General features: G+C 44.2%; 1 protein-coding gene across 2 annotated transcripts; it reads right to left on the bottom strand.

Moving 5' to 3' along the window:
• Positions 1–1,792: 1,792 nt before the first annotated feature.
• On the bottom strand, positions 1,793–18,889 carry LOC105569008 (maternal protein exuperantia). Of its 2 annotated transcripts, none has more exons than XM_012025127.1 (6): positions 18,735–18,889; positions 6,162–6,462; positions 5,183–5,464; positions 4,703–4,898; positions 3,801–3,943; positions 1,793–3,243 (listed from the first exon to the last, which is right to left on the bottom strand). In XM_012025127.1, the coding sequence occupies exons 2-6, from the start codon at positions 6,441–6,443 to the stop codon at positions 2,884–2,886; spliced, it is 1,263 nt and encodes a 420-aa protein (XP_011880517.1). In that variant the 5' UTR covers positions 6,444–6,462; positions 18,735–18,889; the 3' UTR covers positions 1,793–2,883. The 2 variants fall into 2 exon arrangements, with proteins under 2 accessions (XP_011880517.1, XP_011880516.1); XM_012025126.1 differs by lacking the exon at positions 18,735–18,889 and adding an exon at positions 9,259–9,507.
• Between the last annotated feature and the right edge of the window lie 4,288 nt (positions 18,890–23,177).

Consider the following 23,177-nt stretch of genomic DNA (forward strand, 5'->3'; position numbering starts at 1 on the left):
CAATTCGTAGTTTTAACTAAATTGGCTTTGTAAAATTGCAAAATTCTCCCACACGATTAAAGTACGCATAAAGGCAAAACCAGGGACAGTCAACTTTATATTTAAAAAAGACGAAGAGAATTTCTTTATAAATGATTGAGGTTACCTGGAAGAATTTTGCAATGTTATAAAGCCAATTTCAAATTTAGTTAGAGCTACGAAGTGAAAATTTCAAATACCAATATCTTTTTTATTTGACTTCTGAACTGAGTGTTTCAAGTATGAAAATGTTCTGCTATACGGTTCGCAACTTATCCTGGTATGATTTTGTGCATAAAAGCTAATAAAAAGAATTACAAGCGCAAAAACTATCCCAGAGAACATGCATGTCTAAAAGACGTCTTTTAGACATGCTTGTTCTCTGGGGTACTTGACTGTATCGCTAAAGGATCCTCTTAATCTACAATGTGCTCTAAAATCAAGTTTTCGTACAGCTTTAACAACGAAAGAACAACCGCGATTTTCCGCGTCGCGCAAATTATTATTCGACCATCACGTCGTCACGTAAACTCTGTTTGTACGCGGCCGAAGGTATCGACGTGTACTTCGATTGATGCTCGAACACCGGAATGAAAGCCTGGTCTTCCGGTACACGTGGGATTTTTTTCTTCCCCCAAGCTCGCAGTTACACGTATGCCACGATATCGGGGAGAGGGGGGGGGGCAAGAGGGGGAGAGAAAAAGCCGCGCGCGAAGTCACAGGACGGTACCCCGTCTAATCGGCGCGCGTTGGAAAAACCCAATTTTCTAGCCGAGCGCGCCGCGATCGGATCTGATCCCGCCGCGTGCCCCCAGAAGGAGGACCGCGGAAGAGGAATCGCGCCGGCGTTTACCGGGGGGGAGAAAAAGAGCGTTTCTGGAATTCCCTCCTCGCGGGAGCCTCGCCCGTTCACGCCTCGGGGCGTTTTGGCATACGGCAATGGAGATCCGCGCGGCACCGGATGCGCGCAACGGTCCGCACGCATATTTAATTCATTTCCGCTTTCTCTCCCAGGACCGACCCGCGCGCGAGCCGCGGAACTCGCGGGTGACTCGCGGAAAAACCGCGCTCGCGATCGCCGCCGCTTTTCATCCCCTCCTCACGCCCTTCCTCCCTCCGCGGCCAAGTCCCGTTAAACCCCGGCGACTTTTTTGCTTATTAAGAACTTTACCGAACCGAGCGTTTAAGCCCGGCGCGTTATTTACCGAACGCCCCTTCGCGCGGTTCACGCGCCGTGAACGCGCCGCGCTCGTCGCAATTAATAAGCGCCGCGGAAATAAATCACGTCCCGGCATTATGCAGGTGCCGGCGCAAGGTGTAATCTTCCGCCGGGCCGACTCCTCCAGACTCGAATCTCGAGCCCGCTTCTACCCGCGGCCGGGATTTCATAGCACGCGAGCGTCTCGATTTTTAATGATAATTACCATTGATTGTTGCAAATGCGCACGCGTTACGGTCTGATTCAAAGAAATTATGAAAACGCCTCATTTATTTACGCCCGGGCGTGTCCGCGCGTTCTATATTTAATGCCAAGCGCCCCAGCTGTTCGATTTTTCACCGAATCTAGACAGAATGCGTCGCAAAAGGGCGGAATCCGTACGATTTTTCGTTCACGCAAAATAAATAAAACTCAAAACCGAACGGGCTCGCCGCCGGAGCTGAGGCGCGAGGTACAGATATCGTGGTTTAATTTAGCAAAAGTACTGTATTTATATCGCGCGCGAACGGCGGACGCGAGAAACCGGGTTCTCGCGCGTTTATAAACGCGTATAAAACGGCTACAACTAAACTCTTTATTAATCAATGTTCATACAATGAGATCTCACAGCAGAAACGAAATTATATCATCGATACAAAAATATATCTCTCTAATACTACCACACACATACACACTGCGTCTCACGCGCGACTTAAACGGTAAAAAGTAGAAAATATCGTGCACACGACTGTACACATCGTGAACTGCGCGCGCGGTAGCGCGCGGGTCCGCGATATTTCCTATGCCTTTCACACTTACAGCAGTCTATTAAACGGACGCTCTCGCCGGAGAGTGGCGAGCGTACGAATCCTCGGGATAAATAAAAAGAAGAGAAGGGAACAAAGGGCGAGGGGGTAGAAAGGAGAGAAAACAAACGAGTATAAAATTATTAAACGATATTAAATATCTCTGCGCGCGTAACAAACTTAAACGTCGCTTAACGTGTTATTTGTACATTTCGGTTAAATTCGAACACGGCGGGGAAATCTCTCTTTCTTTTTTTTTTTTAATCGTGCCGGCGTACCAGTGCGAACAAGAATTAAAAAAAAATACCCAAGAGTGAAGGGAAACGAAAGGTTGGGGGGGAGGGGGAGGGGAGGGAAGAGGAAGGAAAGAAAGATGTGCAATACTGTAACAAATAACACTCGTCTTTTATCACGCACAACATCGCCCGTCGGACGAATCGTAAACCTATATCCTAAATACGTCTATCTTAGAATTACCGCAAAAAGAAAAAAAAATAGGAGAAACCGGGGATCCCTTCGCGGCTCTGTCCGGTCGTGGAGCGTAAATGTAGCGTGGTAACTCCAACATACAGCACGCTTTTACTGTAGAGTCCGGCTAAACGCGAACTGTATTTGACACGCTAAATCTACGTTCGTCACCCGCGTTACACGTCGTCAATTTTATTTCTCATTATCCGCGACCGTTATGGCAACAAAAAGAAAAAAAAACAGGAGGGAAAAGGACCCCACGTACGCCCGGTTGGCAACGAGGCGACGGGGAGGAGTTCGCGGACGGCCGCGAAGAGTGCTCCCGCCCTGCGGCGCGTAGGGGGAAAAAAAAGAAAAAAAAAGAGGTCGGAGGGAAGAAGTTCGTCAGCATCGTTAAACGCGTTCGGCGCACTCCTCCGGCGTCAAAGCGCACGCCGCCTCCGACTTGATCTCGATGTCGATGTCGTCGCCGTTCATTTTGACCGGCGACCCGGACGTCGTGGTGTCGGGGCTGTCGGGGCTGTCGTGGCCCGAGTCGCTCTTGTTGTTGTTCTCCTTGTCGTCGCTTATCTTCTTCTCGTTCTTTATCTTAAGGCCCTTCTTCTCCGGCACCTTGCTCTTCGGCTTCTTCTCCGGGTCGAAGTGGCGCTCGAGGATGACCATCAGGTCCTCCATCTTTTTCTCCTCGACCGTCGGCAGTTTCTCCTTCATCAGATGCTCCAGCCCGTCCTTCTTCGCGTTGGTCCACGCGTCCTGAAACGTGCGCGTTTCCGCGGATTAAAAAAAAACCGGCTCGTTTGACCGTAAATCGTCGGGTGTTGCCAAGCTAAAACTCATTTCGTAGATTGAAACTAGTTTGAAATATTCCTCCAGAGTCAATCAGCAAATACATATTTATTTGTGCTTTGTAGAAAATTATATAAGAAAGTATAATAGAGTTTTATGCAAACTATGTCTGAAACTCTAATGTTTTTTTCCCCGGAAATTTACTGCTTTCTTCCTGCTATCTGCAGAGGATCATCATGGCTCGTTTTTCAAGAACAAACGCGTGCGCAGTCTTTTAACGTGATTATCCGGCCGCAAAAAAATTTGCGGTCTGCCGAGCGTGACGCGAATTGAAGTGTTTCTCTCGATTCAGCGATCTATCAATTCGAAGCCCCTAAACTGAGCGACACCTCGTTCCCGGGTGACACCTCGATGACAAGTTTAACGTTTTAAACCGGAATCAGGAAAAAAAAGGCGGAAACGTCTCGCGGCATAAACGGGCCTGATTATCAATAGCCTAATTAAGCATGTGTAAACACACTCACCTGTAGCTCCGCGTACACGATCCCGGCTTCAGCCAACAGTCGCCGTAGGGGACTGGCGTGTTGACGTTCACGGCGGTTCATACGGAACAGTGCGCTGAATATGGGCCGCAAGTTGTTCTGCCGCTCGAATATCATCTTCAGCTCTGCAACAAAAGTTACACGTCGCAATGGCTTTTCATCCCGGTGCTCGCTCGCGCCTCTCGCCAACTTGGCTCTCAAGTTACGACAAATTTGGCCGAGTTTAAACTATTTACAAAACTTGTGGGAGTAAAACAACACGGGATGCAACTAAACGTAATAATAATGACGACGTAAAGTATCGTCCTAAATTTATCTGATGAATTTTTCCGAGGCAGAATTATATAATCAGAGCTTCGTCGAAAAGTCTGTAGTACAATATATACTTTACTAGTAATTATGCATTGCTGCGCCCGACAATTTTATTTATATTAAACGTGACATTCTAATTAAAAAGAAGTCAAACAATCAAATTCGTTTTTTAGTAATAACAGTCGTTTGGTGTCACGGCCAATATATTAGACGAGCCAAAAGGTTGTAGATTTATTATAACAGTAACAGATAAAATAAATTTGTTACTTTTATAGTAATTCTACAACCTTTTGGCCCATCCTGTGACACCAAACAATTGTTGTAACATTTTAACATGTTTGTCGAAATGGAATGTAAAACTGACTTCAAAAAGGTATCAAAGCGGCGAGTACATTTTGCGTAAACATTAAATTAATGAATATAAATTTCGTCCTTTCAAATCCTTTTAAAGAACGCCAAGTTGCTTGTCGAACGGCCTAATGGCAAAACCACTAAGATTACTTCGACAGGGAAATGTAAAAACGACGAATATGAAATTACGCGAGTCGACGCACGTTCAATAATACACATACCGTTGTGTTCCTGCTCCTCGACGTCAACAGGTTGCGCGAATTCTCGAATAACCTCGACCGCTCTTTTCATACGTTTTTCATCGCTCTCTTCGTTCTCGCTCGCATCTTCCGTCTTGTCGCCGTCGATCGAGCACAAGTATTGTGCTATTTGCAACGCCAGCGACGCTCTGTGTTGCGCATTGCCCAGATTCGCCTCCTTCAGGTATATTCAAAAATATTTTGTCATCGTGCGTGAAATTTATGTATCGCTATTATATCCTTTCGCGAAACACATCTATAGCATTACATAAATCAGGAGCTATCGATTTTCGCAAATATTTAGCAAATGAAACTTTGATAGACAAATTTCTCTCAAACAATGAATATTTATTCAGGATTGAGTTCTCCGTTTTAGAATAGAAAAAAAGACATTTCGAACGGTTCAGTCCGTTTTGTTAAATCCCGTCAAGTTTGCAATCGGTATGTACACATTTTTCTCACCTTCTTTAACAGAGTGCGCGATAAAGTACGAAGGGAATAGATGTGCGCCGAGTTGGCGCATTTATCCTCGGCGATGTTGAATCCGTTCGCGAATCCCTTGACCGTCTGCTTGAATCGATCGACCAGATCGTACTTCTTCAGCGACTCGAGCAGCATCGCGGGAATGACTTTGCGCGGCTCGTGATAGACCAAAATTACACCGTCCGCGGCGTTTTCCTTCACGGTCTCTAACCAGCTCAGAAACTCCGTAAGTGCCGATACTTCGCTCTTGGATTTGATTACCTGCGAGAAGAAATGTTTCATACATCACGTTAATATTTTATAAATATTCAATATATGTATGTTTCTTTTACGCGCGCAAAAGATTAGAAACGATTTCTCTCACATCTGCGTTTTATTATAAAACGCTCGAGGTAACAATTAAAAAAAAATTGTGACAACTTACAGGGTTGGGAAGTAACTCGTTACAGTTACTTTTTTGGTAACTCTAACTTAACTTCGTTATTTTCTCTCCGTCTGTAACTGTAACTTAACTTAGTTACATTTTTTTCGAAAACCAGTAGCTAATTTAATAGTTACATTAATTTACTTTACATATTTTTCTAAACCTCCACAGACCGCATTAGGCCTCGCATCTGCGCACAAACGCCTTTATCTATGCTTTACAATTCAAATGCAAATTTCATATTTTTATTTTCATTGCAAGAGAGTAACTGCAAAGTAACGATCCGTTAAATTTTGAGTAACTGTAACGCGTTACTTTTCAGAATGGGTAGCTTGTAACCAGTTGCATTTTTAGCGAAAAAACTGCAACTAGATACTTTAATGAAGTAACTTTCCCAGCCTTGCTTAGATACAACTCGAGATGTGAGAAAACGTGCGTCTTTCTGAAACATTAAAAGGGGAATTCTCCGTCCCTCGGGTACGGGAAACGAAATCGCGGGGCAACGGTATTTGGTATCGCGACCTTGCCTCGTACCTCGTTGGTCTTGCTGTTCCTGAGCACGCGGAATTTGCCATTGGTCACGACCTTCATACTGTGGCGCTTTATGGCGGTCGGATTGAGATCCTTGTACGGCATCACGTATTGCGAGTAAGTGGCGTTAGGGGTGTACCCGGCTATTTGGCAGATCTCGTCGATGACCTTCTTGCCGGTGGTGTCCATGTCCCAGCCGACCAGGCAATAATCTCCCGGCGCGATGCCCATCGCGCCGCACGATTGTTTCACCGGGCTCGCTTCCGCCACTGTCGAGGATACCATCGTTCACGGAGTCGTTTTCCTGAAAAAGAGCAAACGTCCGCGTATTCCTCCCTGATCGCCCCTTGCCCCAGCGTCGTCTTTACGTCTCCCGAGAGCCCCGGGGACAGGGAGGGCTCCGGGAGGCTCTCGCGATGTCGATTAACCCGGGGAAAATCGTAGATAAGCGCGCGGGAGCAAAAATGATCTTTTACGCAGATACGAAAAGATAATGTTCGTTTCAGATTATCGGATGTCTGATAAAGAGATATTTTTTTTATTCAGAAGAGATTAGAGGAGCTACCGGCTTTCGCTGGAAGCAGTTGTTAGGTGTGAAAATATTGTTACCGCGCATTCTACTTGCCGTATGGCGTTACGATTATTTTACGCAATATTAATTTTACGTTAGAATAGAAATTTTCAGTGATTCGCCGTTTCGGTAACGGCGTGTTGACCCGCTTACGAATAGATCATCCGGCTAGTTTTCCACGACGCCCGCGTCCGCGATGCTAGAACTTGGTCCAAGTTCTAGTTTCAAGAGATGTGTGGCCAATCAACCTGCGGCTATTCCATAAAAGCTGCAAGCTGATTGGCTGCACATTTCTCGGAACTAGAACTTGGACCAAGTTCTAGCATCGCGGACACAGGCCTTGAGGCCCGGTTTCACCAACGTCGCTTAACTTTAAGAACAGTTTAATTCGTTCTTTGTCTCTTTCCAACTGTTACTTTAGAAAGAGACAAACGTGAATTAAACTAACAATAAGATTAAGGTGTAGCCAATCAACTTGCGGCTATTCCATAAAAGCTGCAAGTTGATTGGCTACCTCGGAACTAGAACTTGGACCAAGTTCTAGCATCGTGGACGCAGGCGTTTCGAGGCGACTAATAGTGTCTTGAAATCAAACAGCTAAAAAGCAGTGTAAGGCAAGAGCTAGAGAAGATATTTCACGACTATTGGTTAGCCCTGGCCCCGAGGAGTAAACCGCTGAGAGCATTGTACAGATTTGCGGCATCACTAGGCTTTTTTTGAACATTAGTTTGGGCATTACAAAGATAAAATAAGATAAAACAAGATAAATAAATCAAACAAGCGAGAGCGCCTTTAGGTTCGAGCAAGACGTTGATAGCCCAATAGTTGTAATCTAAAATGTTAATTCATATACCGTTTTCTATCTTGTCCTACGCCGGTTTGGCGCTTGTTTAATAAGTTAAAAATAAAATTGGCAAATTAATAACATTCGTATGGTTCAAACGTGATAGACAAAAATTTGAAGGAATAACGTACCAAGAGTCGTGAGTGTGTTAGTGTCTAAATATTTCATTCTACATTTATTGCGAAAAATTATCACCTCGGCCAGGGTAAATAAAATAAAATAAAATTAAGTAATGCCCACTGGGCATTCGTAGGCATCGGTGTACACGATTTTGGTCAGCGGTTTACCCTCGCCTTGGACTCGACCAGAGAACCAGCGCCGTGTTACACAAGAAGGCCGTTTCGATAAATTTCACGATCGGGAAAATTCGCGCTGTACTGCGCGAATTAAAATTTTTAAAGGAAACTTCCAGCAAGGTCGCCGACGAGCGTATGATCGATAGATAACAGGTCTTTGTCACCGTCGGCCTTGAGCCGCTCGCAGCACATTCCGCGAAAATATAAACACTGCCTAATTGACGAGAGATAATATCGAGACGTTCGCGAATACGCGCCGGGCAGCGTCACAATTACAAATATTTCCTTCTCGCCCGTCTTGGCTCGCGACCATCGGGACACGTCGCGTAGTTTCCGCAAATTTACCACGTGTTCCGGCCGTTAGGTGATTTGCGAGACCACCCGTTAAATCCCGAAATTGGAATTACCCGAGAGCGTACGAGAACACTTTGCCTCACGCTCCGCCAAACGTCCGTTTTTACGCAAATAAATTCAAATTAATCTCTTTTATTATTTACACGAACTTTTAGGTGAAATTCTTGAGACGAGTCCTCGATTAATTAAACAGAAAAAAGCAATTACGAAACAATCTCCCAACTTTTACGTCGAGTTTTATTTCACTCGTCGGTGACGAGATAGCTATAGTTAAATATTTATAAAAAAAGCGCATATATATTGACATTTCTAATAATGAATAAAGTTTAATCGAACGCCCCCTCCCCTCCCCATTTTCATCCCCAAACATCGCCGCGTAGAAGCTTCCAGAAATCGTCGATACACGCAGTTTTGTCACAAAATTAATAATTTTAATTGTCCGCAAAGATTACAAACACATTTCCGCCCAGCGCGATTAACATGATGGACGATGATGAAATAATGAAATGCAGCGCACGTGTCGAAACGTGTTGTCGACGCTCCTCGTTCACGAGCTCCCCTCCCCCCCCCCCCCGATCGGTTGGATCGATTCTTTCCTCGATACAAATCCAGAGGAAATCGGCAGCTTTCTAAGTTGTAAGCGGATTTCGCATCGCGGACGGATATCGTTAAAACCTTGTTCCGCAGCTAATTCCGAGTCGATTTTGAATCCAATGGAACCCTCGGTGGAGGATTATTTTCCGATCGAATAAAAAAAAATCGTCATTTGAAAAGCGACTCGGTAGTTTTTTTCAAAATACGCTTTCGCGATTACAGTGAAACAAGCACAGATTACGAAGGGAGGAAAGAAGTGCGTGTAATAGCGAGAGTAGATCTAATGGCGAGAGTTCCGAAATTCTCTCTCTCTCTCTCCTTCCCTCCCTCTCTCTCTTTCTCACTCACTCACTCACTCACTCTTTCACTCTCTCTGCACACACGATCGGGTTTGCGATGCCTCACGGACGCGGAAAAAGGGAACGAGAGATATTTTTCTACCCAGATCTGCGTAACGTTCGGCCGCGCTTCTCCCTCGTTCACAGGTTCCGACGGTCCCGACGATCCCGACGCCGCGATACGTGGATAACGTGCGCCAACGATGCGGAACACGACACGCGAAAGGCGGTGTGCGCCGCGATTACAAGGACCGCGGACGCCGACTCGCAACGTGGCGGGCGCGAATCGTGCAACGACGCGCGGAAACGCGAGAGCACAACGGGCGTAGAGAGACGAGACGTGACGCGTGGGCTCTTCGCGACGCGAGTGACAATCGACGATCGGCGACCACGGCCACGTGGACGGTCCTCTCCTATCGCGATGCTGACAAAAGATAGTGCGCGCGCACGCAGATCCAGAGATGCAAACTTTGGGGCCGAGCACGCACACACACACACACACAAGCGCAACCGCGCGCTGTACAGAGCGTTTTGCGCGGCACACGGACGTGGTTGCGCGCGCGCGTGCGTGCGTGAGCACCGAGCGTAACACTTTGATGGAGCTGGGCCCAAAAGTTAGCATCTCTGTGCAGATCCCGCCGCCGAGGCACCGCTCACTCGCAGCTCTCGGGGAACTGATAACAAGAATGCGGTGGAAACGCGCCGCGTATCAAACGTCTTAATCACCGGCACCGAGGCACCCGTTCACGCGCTCCCACGTTTTAGTCACGTTGAAATAGTTAAACAGTGAATTTCGATCGCGTTAAGCCCGTATCAGACTACGGATTGGGATTGGGATTAGATTGAAATTTAACCAATCACAGTAAAGTTTACTAATCTCTAGTTCAGTAACTTTTACTCTGATTGGTCAAATTTCAATCTAATCCCAATCGCAATCCGTAGTCCGATACGGGCTTTAGCCGGGCTCTCTCTTTTCGCACGCACGATTGGGTTTGTGATGCGTCGTGGACGCGGGAGAAGGAACGAAGGATATGGAAAACCTCGTAGCCCTGTAACGTCGAGTCGACGTCTCTGTTTTCGGAAAATAATTAAGCCTCGGAACTTAATTTTTTGTATCAAGTTCCTAGTACTCTTATCATTCTTACTGGAGAGAACCGCCAACTTAAGCCAACGGCACACGATACTGTTTTTCCTACTGGATTGCTTGCGAGAGCCAATCAGGATGCAGAGTTTTCGATCAAGTGACTTAAAGCTAAATCCTGATTGGCTCTCGTGAGTAATCCAGTAGAGAAAAATAGTATCGCGTGCAGTTGGCTTTATTTGACACGAATTTATTTTAATACAAAAGATTAAGTTTTCCGGAACTTTTAACTATTTTCGGTTTCGAACGAACATTGTAACGACGTTGCGGCAATGTCGCGGCATTGCTGTAACGTTGCTCTGCAGTGTTACAACATTGCCGTAATGTTGCTGCCACGTTCCGTGCTCGCTGGGTATCGACGTCGATTCGACGTCGCTGTTCTCACTGAGAGATTGGCTCGTCTCTGGCTACACAAATCTTGAAAATATCGGCAAGCTGCGGAGGCTTCGATCCATCTCCGTTAAACCGAGCCGGCGTCGATAACTCGACATTTTCACAAATTTAGAGGCGCGAGCAGGTCACGCGCTTCTATTCGCCGTTGAATCTGACGCGAGTCTTGAATTTCGATTTAACAAAATAATAAAATCCGCCCGTAAAAGAGACCTTCGCTCCGATATGCCAGCTTACAAAGTCGCCGAAGCAACGCGAAGGTCGGGAAAACAAGCCGAGGTCGAACGTTGTTATGTTTATTCTGCCTAGACGCACGGTTCCATCGCTGCTGGTCCCGTGGCAAAAAAAGGCAGAGGTTAAACCGATGTAAATAAGACACACGACGGTTACCTGCCGCGGCGTTTAGCGCGAAAATTCACCGGGGGAGCCGATAATCGCGCGCACAATTGATCCAACGGCTGAAACTCGACGCGGACACTTGTTTTGCGCGTCGACGCTGCTTCTGCGCGATTTCTTTTTCCCCTCCCGGTCGACAGGACGACCGATCTATGATCTAACCTGGGATATCTAATCGCGCGAGATGCATTTTTCACGCGGGCGAGATCAGAAAAAATAAAGCGCCGCTGTGCGCGGCACTGTTTACCCGGAGATCGCGCGGCAAGTCCGCCGTTCGGACGTCGCGGACCATATGTTGCCGATTAACGATCGCGAACTTTCCTTCAACGGCCACGTAACAATGTCGCGAGGGAAGTCCGATACCTTCTCTCCTCGATCGGGAAACCGCCGGATCGGCGAACGAGCGGCGGCACGACGCGATTGGACGGGCTCGTTCGCCGAACCGATTTTGCGTACCGATTTTTCGGAGCAAGGGCACAGAGCGCCGTTTATCTCTCGAGAGTCGACGACGCGGCCCGCCGAATCGTCTCGATCACCGCGATTAGCGATCAGCCTCGTTTGTTCTCTTACGTTCGAAGCCGTAAAGAGGAGACCGGAGGGGAATCGGTCGAGGTTCGATTTATCTCCGATAGCGCGTGCCACTCCTCCGCGCGAAGGAACCTCTCCGTCTCTTTTTCTCTCTCTCTCTCTCCACGCGTAATCGGCCGTCGCTGTTCCTCGACGAGCCGCGTTTCTCGCGGAATATCCCGTTAGCCGCGGAGCCGCGTCTCGCGCATTCCGGGTGCACGTGGTCGCGCGAGCGAAATGCGCATAGAACAGCTTCCGTGTATGTAGCGACAAATTGAACGCCCACGCTCTCTCTTTCCCTCTTTCTCCCTCCCTCGCGTAAGTTTAAACAACTCGGAGGATCGTTCGAGGATCCCTCGAGGACTCACCGACCTGTCGTTCGTCCCGGCAACTTTCCTTCGTCCCTTTCGGCCTTCGCCTTGTCTCTGCGCGTTCCACGGAAGCACGCGTGAGCGAGTCGCTTGAGTCACTTATCGGTCGCGCGAATGATACTGAGCGATCGCGGGCGGCACGGGCCACGTGCCAGAGCGGCGCGGCGGGAGTGCGCCGCGCGTCGCCAGTGCGCGTGCTCGCTGGATCCCGCGGGGTCACATGTCCCGGCACGCTCGCCGATTCGGCCGCGCCGCGCCGCGCCGCGCCAAGGAACGCGAGCATCGGGATCGGATTACCGTCCCGCGAACAGAGGATTCTGTTCGGCCCGGCGATCATTGGCGCCGATTAGCGCCGGGGAGACGCGGCGTGATCGATCGGTTCCTCGAAGGGAACCGTACGAGAACGGAAGCGACATTCGTCTCGATGTTAATGACCGATCTGCGACGTCTAGAGACCGTCTGTCTTAAGCTGGCGTCACACTATGCGCGATTCGTGACTCGCAGAAAGTCCTTGGGACATTCGTTGTTACTATAGCCAATCAACTTGCAGTTTTTCCGTAAAAGATTTTCCGGGACTAGAACTTGGGCACAGTTCTTGGATCGTGGACCCTAGTAGCACAGTGCATTGGCGAAACATTGGTTAAACATTGGCCCAATACAACCAAATATTGGGCCAATGTTTATCCAATGCACTGTGCTACTAGGGGACGCAAGGCTTTAAAGATGAAAATTCGGTAAGAGACAACGTGGGAAAAAGAGCAGAATCGTAAGGATTCAAACATGTAAAGTTTGAGCAGATTAAAAAGACATAGAACAGATTAAATAATGTAAGGATATAAGTAGCTTTACATGGATACGTTTTTTGTACGATAAAGGTTATTTCGAAGCAGAATGCGGATAGAACAGTGCTCAAAATAATTGAAAAATAAATTGGAAACAAGAAGAGAAAGCAATTACAGTTATGTTTATCTTTAAACTTGCGTTTCGAGTTAAATCGCCATCTAAGAAAACGTCGAGATAGCTGTAATTCGAGTAGAAAATTATATCCTAATCTTTAGGTTACAAATAGATAACAAGAATTTCTCTCTGCGAAATTTATATTTGCTTTATTCCACAATTAATTTCGACTAAATAAAATTTTGATTGCGAAACTAGTTGCGTCTATAACAAGCGTATTTAAAACAGCGAATTGTAAAGTTGTGAGAAAGGATGGATTTCAGCTATCTCTTGAGAAATTTTCATCAAGGCAAGATCGACTTTAAAGTAATTTAAAAAATCTCTGGGCGAAAAAAATTTACACTGATCCCATGAACGAGGTGCACGAAAAACAAATGTAACTGCCGTAGCTAAAAACTGCATGTGGTAAATTTCAGTTGTAAAATATGGACAGCTAATATTTAGTTATGGTAGCTAATTACGTCTATTGTGCGACAGCAAACCGTTTGCTGTCGTTTAAAAATTTATAGTTAATGCAGTAAAATATTTTTAGCAAACGGCGATTAGCTGCGACAGCGAAATTGTTTTTTCAGCATGAAAAAATTTGTAGCTACCGTAGCTAAAAATTGCATGTGGCAACTAAATTTCAGTTGTAAAATATGGACAACTAATATCTAGTTGTGACGGCTAATACTTTGCTACTGCGTCTATTGTATTAGGTGCGACAGCAAACCGTTTGCTGTGGTTTAGAAATTTATATTTTTAGCAAATCATGATTAGCTACGGTGGCGGAAAGTTGTTTTTCAGTGTGCTAAGAAAATATGCAAATCGAGTGTAATATGATTAACCGGCAGAAGAAATTAATTAATCTTATTTGATGTTAATCTACGGTAATACGATTAAGTCGCGCATGCACGCGATGACACCGATTAATATGCAATCCCGTTAAAATATTTACTCGTGAAATCAATATCGTTAATAGGCGCACGTATTTGAATAATACACTAGCTACTGTTGATAAAGTTACGCGTGTAACGTCAGTAATGCACTAATTTAATAATTAATAAATGATGTAAAGGTATTGGATATATGGATATAAGATTATTTCACGTCAGACTCGATTATCGTCGGACTTTCAATGCGTCCCGTTCGGTCCTTTTGAACACCAATAATTACAATATCAGCAGTTGCCTCGACAAAAACGAATTACAATTACGTCGGGTTACGCCGCACGCTGGATTCACGAAAGAGATTTGAGTTCGATCATTTCCACGTTCGGGAAACGGTCTCGCTAATAAAGCAAGCAAACTTCCACGGCGTGTTCTAAAATTACAGTTGAACTTTTTCAGTTTACTGTTTGTACTGCCTCAGAGGTTTGCAAACACACGATCGTTACAGGTAACACACATCCAAAAATCTGTTTTTGTTTGTGCGACGATGACGCTAGGTCGCTAGATCGCAAACTCCGTGTGGGCGCGTATTAATTCTTATCTTATTCTTTATCTCGACAATTACAAGTGACATAAGAAAGCTACATGACAATCGCTCATCGAGCGACTAGTTTCCTTTCTGCGGTACGCAGGGTATTTATCCCACTCCATAAATATCACGAGCGTGCAACAAGAAGAATGCAGGCGCACGTAACGTTCAATTTCGCTGCGAGGAGCATTTCTTTTGACTCGCGATATCGCTTCCTTTTTTCGCCCGTGTACTCGTCGTAGAAACTATTTTCGCTGCGATTGCAAAGTATAGAGTGTCTTGCGTCTACGAATCCGCCGGCCAGTGTGCAGCACACTTTTTCCTAACGACGTCCCGTGATTTTCAAGTTTATTTGCAATTGGAGATGAAAGGCTTTTCAGAGATTAAACTTCAGAGATACAAACAAATTATAATTCAGTTGGTCTAATCGCGAGCTTGATTCAATTCCCTTAACAGATTTAGAATTTGTCAAGATTATAGAAATGTGTATTCAATGTTAAAAATTGCAAATTGAAAATGGTTCTGTGCTTTTCGAAAATTTTTCTTTACCAAGTAACAATTGATTCTAAGCTCATAAAGAAATCAGTGGCTTATTAATCAACGAAATATTTTTATAAAACTTTAATTTGATTAAAAATCGAAAGATTAAAATTAATTTAATAAACGATACAATATACACTGTCCTATAATTATGTAATTTTTAATCGCCAGATAAACCGAAATTGTATTAATTCGACAAATCAACTCGAGATTTATTAATGTACACGTTAGATCTATCGGCTGTTAAAATGTGCTGAAACAGACATATTATGCGCTGACTGGACTTGCATTTTTTTCGCACGAGTTTAACGCGCGATAATTATTCTTGTTAGTTCAACGTTCTACGTAGCTAGAAAAGCAGATAATTTACTGTGTTAATTAACTGATAGAATAAAACATACTTCAAACATACATTTCTCGACAAAGGCTTGAGAATAAAGACTGAATCGTTAAGAATAAAACGTTGCGTTACATACCGCGTTCTTGTACTTCAATCCAAAAGATGTATGATACATAAAATTAATTATCGAAAAAGAATTACACTGTTTGTTGAGTGATACACGCCTTGTGTATTGTAGATATAAAATAAACGCAACGCATTCAATATAATTTTATCACTGTATGCGGCCACGTTCTTCGTTATACCGGAAAGATTATTTTTCAACACGCGTAAGTTATTATTTATATTTTTCTCTTCGCGGATAGTGCTCGGTTTTACATCACTGCGACAGTTGGTTGCAGGTAATTGTAGCGCGATTATTGAACGTGTAAACTACATTAGATGGGCGTCGCCGAAACCACAGCACCGGGCTGCGGAGAAAGTGTACTATGTTACATCACGTATAGGACGGTCGATTAACATAGTCGATCCAGTTTGCGAAGTGCGGAGAGCCGATAAAAATCGACCAGCGAAACGTGTCTGGTTCGCGGCAGTCTTTCGCGAAGGAGACGCGAACGGCGGCGCGCTCTTATCGGAGAAACGTGCATATCGTCACTGCAATAGTTGCGGAACTGCATTTTTTGTGAATTTCAATTACGCGTACCAAGTGTACGACAGTAAGCACGAGCACAGTGCGATATTTCCTATTGCAAACTGGCCTCTTTCGAAGCGAGATTTTTCCATAGATCGGCGAAAGTTTTCTCAACGGCGGTAACTATAACGTTAAACAGTGGCAACTATATCCTGAGTCAAGAATTTCGTTAGAGCCGATCTGAGATCGGCTGAGGAACGAGATTTGACATTTTATATAATTCTTTCCGCAATTCTTCGTGCAACGACAACAATTCAAGAATTGTATATTTCTAATTAAAAAAATTAAGATTATTTCTCTCAATTTCTCGACAAAGAAGTATCGTGTTACGAGAAGATCCCAAAGATTAGATTCTCCCTAAGGTTGCAATTGATCTCCTTTGCGAGACACAAATTGCGAATCGAATGAATAGCCAAAACTCGATTAGAAAGATCAGTTTCACAACGTCTGACGAACGCTCTTCTTATATGTAGGTCTTTTATTATTTCGGTAAGGGGAGCTTAATTTCTATTACCGCGGCTGGACCGGGAATTGGACCGGGAACTCTCGCTTTCCGGATGACTACTGCTACCGCTAAGCTACACACATCCTACGCACTAATACTCTCCGTAAGGAAGAGATCTGGGAATTGTATTGGCCGCACAAAGAGAAACATAAAACTTGGAGGAAAGCGAAAGAAGAAGAGTAAGAGGGGAAAAATGGCACGAGCTGGAGGATTGCGTTGCCTTAGGTGTCTTTCACATCTTTGTTATCCTCTCCCAGAGGATAATAAAGAACTTAGTTATTTGGCAAGATCCTCGGACACATTCGTGGCCGAGTGCGAGCAGGATCATCCGCGCGAACGTCGAATTCTTGTTTCCTGGATTACCTGACGGAGCGTCTCGCGGCGAGTAACTTCGTAGATGGTTTTTATCTTGGAAAAATTAGGGAGTTTATCCAAGTGTGGCGCTAACGCCTTTTATTGTTCCGTCTCTTACAGGCATTTTCGAAATTTCTCCCATCTTTCTCTCTTTGTCGGTAAAATTTCCGCGCAATTGCCTGCACACCGCGTTATTTTATCTCAAAATTTCTTTCGGGCGCCTCTTGTGAAATCTTATTTTACGTTATGATTTCGCTAATTTCCTTCAAAAGAACTTTCCTCGAGAATGCTTACTGCGCTTGCTTTTATCTCTTGTGGTTCGAAGGATTTCGATTTACGCGAAAGAAAAGAGTCGGGAGTCTACAGAAGATAAATAATAGCAACGATAATAAACAGCAATCACAATAAAGAATGATGATTACCAATTCATGTATAATTTTCTCGTGCATCGTAATTTACGGTCGATGTGATAAAAAATTACGAGGAATTTACGAGGGACAAAAAATAATTATACTTAAGCACGGAAGTGGATGTGCATTACGCGGTGTTAAAGCGAAATTTCTGAAAGGAAGATTGCGTTTATTTTTAAGCATTTCCCTCTTTTAAAATCTGATAGCTTTACTATCAACAGAGAGTGAAACCCGAGCACACTCCCGCGGACGCATGTGGTGTTTCCCTGCGAGTTAACAATACTCCCGTTTATAATCCGATAAGATAAGAGAAAACATCCCAAAGTCAGATGTATGGTGCAAGAGGAGAGACCGGTGAGATAAGGAAAGGTTTTTTTCTTCTCTCGACGAAAAGCATACAAGAAGCGAAATATACCTCGCTAGTAAAATCCGCCGCAGTGATAGTCAGTTGAAACGAATCGATTAGGTTGTGCACATATCTCCACGTTTCGAGAGATCAGCTTCTTTTTTATTAGTGCCTCGATTGTAAGGAAATTTCCGTTTCAGATAAAAAAGAATGTATATCTCGGTGTAAAACGATTCCTTTACTCGCACGCTGTTAATTCAGCGAAAAGAGTGTTCAACGGGGGGGAAAAAAAGAAGACGTTTTACTACGTAATTACGAAAGAACGTATGCATTCCGTTAATCGCGAAGGGATTAATTCGTTTGCAGGCAGCTAGGTAGTGGTAACCAGCCGATCGGGATTCAACGCAGGAAATGGAAACACAGGATTATCCCCGGATCCCTCGCCCGATTGGTTAATATTCAAGCGAGTTTCCGCAAACACAATGAAGAAACCGATTGGGGTGACGTGTTGCTACCGTGATATACCCGCACAGCGATTTTCCTCTGCGAATAAAAGACATTCGCGATAATGCCTTGAAAGATTTCGTCCTCATTATTTCGTCTTCTTACGCTCGTTTCATAACGGCTGTGAATTAATCTGCAAAAAAGCAGACGCTAATGTTTCTAAGTTCGTAATGCGTGAATTGCGAACGAAATCTTTTCCTTTTCGCAACGGAGCGTAATTCTGAGTTACCTCGCAGAAGGAAGAGCTAATTTTATTTTAGAGCCATCGGGGACTCTCTCAGCTACGAATGTTAAGAAACCTAATAAATATTCGGTTTTCGGTTAATAATCGCGGAAAATTTTCGATGTAAAGCGAATGCGAGATTAAATCAGAGACATGTAAACAGATAAAATTATGTCTTTATCAGTCAATTACATCGCGGCGATTGGAATTACTCGGAAAAGCAATAACCAAGAAGTATCGCTCCCTTAATTGCAACTTAATCTCAACCTCTTATCAATTATCTTGCGATCGATTACACGATCAACTCGCCTCTCTGGCTAGCGTCAACGCACGCGAAAAACCCACGGGAGGAGGTCACGAGGGAAAACAACGGAGAACGGACATACCGTATGCACGACGTTGCTGCCTCAATTTATATCCGCCGATCGGTTACGGAAGGTGCGTCTACTTCTCGCGTGGTATCCCGCCGACGATCCGTTTTTTCCTTTTCTTTAATATCGCCGGTCGTCTTGTGATCCTGAATAACTCTTGATTACTCCCTCGCACGCGGCTGGACCAACCGTGTATGAATCTTTTCACTCGTGACCTTCTCTATCGCGTCGCGCGAGTCTCGATTTATCGCTCGACAGAGGAGCGTCGAGATTCGATAGTCTGCTGTCTGGCACGTTTCGAGAGCTGCAGGGCCGCATTTTGAAATCGGTCGGATTACAGGGGTTGCCTTTTGAATCTTACGAAATCGCTGGAGAGGAGAGCAGAGAATTGTTGCAGAAGTTCAATCGAGTGGACGCAATAAATAGAAATAGTATGAATTAAATTAATAAAGTGGAAATGATATTAATAGTCTAAAATCTTAATATTACCCGGGGAAAAATGGACAAAATTTCATATATGTTTCAATCATGTAATATCTAATTATATCTCATGATATCCAATTCTAAAAATCAGATCCTCAGAGATTTGACACCTTCCTTGAAGATTATCTATTAAGATCTAACTAAATCTATAATTAAATGTCCTAAGGAAACATAATTAAATCTCAATAGATAATAAATTAAATATTCTATAAAAGTGTCAGATCTCTGAGGATCTGATGATTTTAGAATTGGATATAATTACATATATAACGAGATATTTCCGTTTTTTTCCAGGTATGTCGCTATCTTTATCGTGTATATTCATAATCGGCGATTCATCATTTTGTCGCGATTCGTATCGTAAAATAAAGATGGTCCCTGAAAATTCAGATTTCAGCTCATAAGCGTTCATAGTCGCTCGCGTTTAATCTTCAGCTGCTTTATCTCCAGCGAGTCGGCCTCCATTGCGCGCGCTACCACCGTCGTCGTCGCGAACGACAGATTTAGCATTTTTGCAATCATATCGCTCGTTGATAACACAATTTGAATCCAGTATGCGTAACTCGAGTGGATCTAGATTTCAACGCCGCAGAGCAGACGCGAATGAATGACTCTTGGGTCCGATGTTAGTAATTTTTTTACGTGCCCGAAAACGAAAGCCAGTTTAAGATTTGGTAGCACTGTACAATATTGCACTGCAATTTTATTGCGACGCGATTGCACGTCCGCCATTAACTTTTATTATTACGTGGAGTGCGATCGCAATATCAATCGCGATTGCGCGACGGATGGCAATGCGTTTACTCGAAAATGTATCTCGATTCCGCAGACAGGCTGCTTTTTAGCAACATTGAAACACCTCCGTTAATCGCGTACTTGATACGTTCCAGCGTGCGTAACAACAAATACGTCGATATGGACTTGCGTTTTGGATAACTCGAGAATTTCTCCGGCAATTGGCAATACGGACGACATTATAAATGCGAAAGCGTATTAGTTAAACTCGGATTTGCAATTCAAACCGCACCTCTGTATCGATAGCGACCACTAAATATATAAATTAAGATTACGGTCGGCAGGATAAACGTAATAAACGTAAAATGTATCTTGAGAATGATTTTCCCCCTCATTGTTTTTTCAACAAAAAAAAAACGACAAGATTTTATTATCATTGTTGCTAAAAAGTGCACGAGATTATATTATTTTCCCCGGAAATTGCTTCAATTAAAGAATATGGAGAAGCAAAAGCCACACTCTCCGCTTCGCGAAATCCGTGTAATAAAGTTGAATGAAACTTTTTCTGGATTACCACGAATTGCCAGGGTATATTTGCTTCGTTTCGAAATTCTGATATGGAAATGTCAAGGCCTCACTCCTCCGAGGAGATTGAACGATTGCGCGGAGGTTCACAAAATTGACGGTCCAATAAACAAACCTCGTTCAAAAGTAAATAACTGGTTGGTCAAGCAAATTACACAATTAACATAGTAAATATTTAATCGATTCAATGAATGCGATTATTAATGCAACTGCGCCGGTAAAATTTAACGTTGCATAAACGCGTAATTTGTTCGATTAACTTGATATTTGTTTTAACCGGGACAACCGCCCATTTTGCTCGACAAGCTGTCTTTCTTTTCTACGAATGTGCGCTTTTATCTGGAAATAATTCGAGAAAAAAAAGAGAGAGAGAGAGAGACGTCATTAAAAATATTTGTGCGAATATTCTTGAAATAACGTAACATCTTATATGTCTATTTATGCAAAGAATGTTCCGGACTTGTTGTCAATCGTTTAATTAATAAAAATGTTAAAAACACGCTCGATATAGACGTCTAATTATCTTAATTGGCCTCAGTCGAGATAAGGGAAATCTTTTTGCTGTTAGAGCGCGTATATTTCCACCGAAAGGTTTAATTTTCCTAATGTAAGGCTATCATAAATCAACAGGTAATGTTACTTCGGGCGGACAAGGTATTCAGCCCCATTTGCTCGCATAACTGGTTCCAAAAGCCCTGGTCGAGCTGCCCAACATTACTCAGTTATCCCTGCAGACCACACAAGGGACACATAGTAAACATGTTGTTAACTCACCCACTAACAGCACATGGATTTTACGCGACTTTATGCGCGCAATTACCGTAGAAATCTGTGGCCCCGAGCGTGTAGCGTTTAGCCTTGTAATTAATCCTTCGTGTCTCTTATGAGAATAGCGAGGGAGCGAGCACTTTTTGTAGACCAGAAAGTAATTATTTTTAAGAATCTTCGATTTAGAAAACCCAGTGACAGAAACGCAACGAACCGAACATGATTCTTGAGCAAGTGGCGTTAAAGCTTCTTTCATTGATTAAAACCAGTTTTGAGATATTCTTCCAGATTCAATTACTGGATACGTTTTTACGTCTGCCTTGTAGAAAATTACCGTAAAAAAGTATAATAGAGACATTTCGCGCAAACTACGTCTGAAACTGTAATACTTTTTTCCCCAAATTTACTGCTTTCTTCCTCCTATCTGCAGAAGAGCTCCATTGCCCGTTTTTCAACAACTAACGCGCTCGCGCGCGCAATCTTTTTATCCTAGCGCGATTACCCTGCCGCAAAAATTTGCGGTCTGCCTGCTTGATCGCGCGGATTAGCGGTCGCTTCTTTGGCCCATTAATTCCCGCTGGCGAGCGAGCGAGCGTTAGACGCTTTTTCCGCGGTGCGCGCGACACGACTTGCGCTTTCCGCGTATCGGTCGTTATTTCGACAACGACGACGGCGGCAAGACGAGGCGTGCTAACGAGGCGGAAAATTCAGCGCTCGACGCGACGTCGGCCCAAGTCGCCGTGACTTCCCGTCCGCACCAGGTGAATCGAATAATTGGCGGTAATTTCTGGACGTGGAACACGTGGCGGGCCCTCCGTGTGGCACGTGGATGCGAGCTTGCGGTTGCGGCCGACGCGCGGGATAATTCGCGCGCCGTTCTCGGCTTGCTTGCCCCGACCTTGACCGTGATAATAAGGGACTGCTCGGTATCCTTGACCCTGTCCTACGGAATTGGCCAGATTGAGCAGCTCGTTAATTCTCTTCTGGTTCCGTGTCACGTCTCCTCGAATGTTTCAATTTAATTAACATTTATTTACACATATCTAATTGACGGGGGGACATCTCATATTTCTCTCACTTTTCCTTCTTTTCTTCCTGATTTTTATCTTTCCTGGTACAAATATCATACATTTTTTGAGCAGTTATTAGACAATTTTATTAACTTTTGTCTAGTAAGTAACTGAGAGGTAAAACTACTTGGAATCCCAATCAAGATGTAACGCTTTTCTTACAGTTTTGCTATGAATTTATTGCCCTCGAAGCGAAATCTATTTAGTGGAAAATTGATTATTAGATCGTATAATCGTTGCGAAAAACGATTTGTGATTGAATTTGGACGTTGAAAACCTGCTATGTCGTATTAGAATCCTATCTCATAGTAGAGGACTGTCGTCTCTGTGTCTCTCGTAAGCGTTGTATAGAAGAAATAATTTTTCCAAATTTGACGTCTATATAGAGCACCATTAACCGCAGGTCACTTTTCCACGCGTCAATCGATGTCATCCTCTCCAAGAGAAATCGATCTCTCGCATTATGCGATTCCATTCATCGGAAACTTGCCGGGGCGGTGACGCCTGAGAACTGCCTTAATTTAAAGTTTTATTTACCATTTAAACTTTCTAATAAGAACGCCTTACCGGCGGCACCAATCGCCCATGAGAACGCACCGGGTTCCCTACACCTTTCTAACCCACCGACATGATCCACACCACCCCTCGTCCCACGAAAACGTTTCAGTTCGGATTTATAACTGCAGAAGTTGGACGTCGTATTTTACGAGTTCTCGCCTGCCTCTTTACGAGCCGATACGTAAGCACATCTTTGCGTATACGCGCCTTGATCTTCTTGACAGTCGGCCGATTTTGGGTAGAAATCTTTGATCGCGAC

This window comes from Vollenhovia emeryi, unplaced genomic scaffold (assembly GCF_000949405.1).
Source record: "Vollenhovia emeryi isolate VEMERY1.0 unplaced genomic scaffold, V.emery_V1.0 DF939126.1, whole genome shotgun sequence".
NCBI classification, from domain to species: Eukaryota; Metazoa; Arthropoda; class Insecta; order Hymenoptera; family Formicidae; genus Vollenhovia; species Vollenhovia emeryi.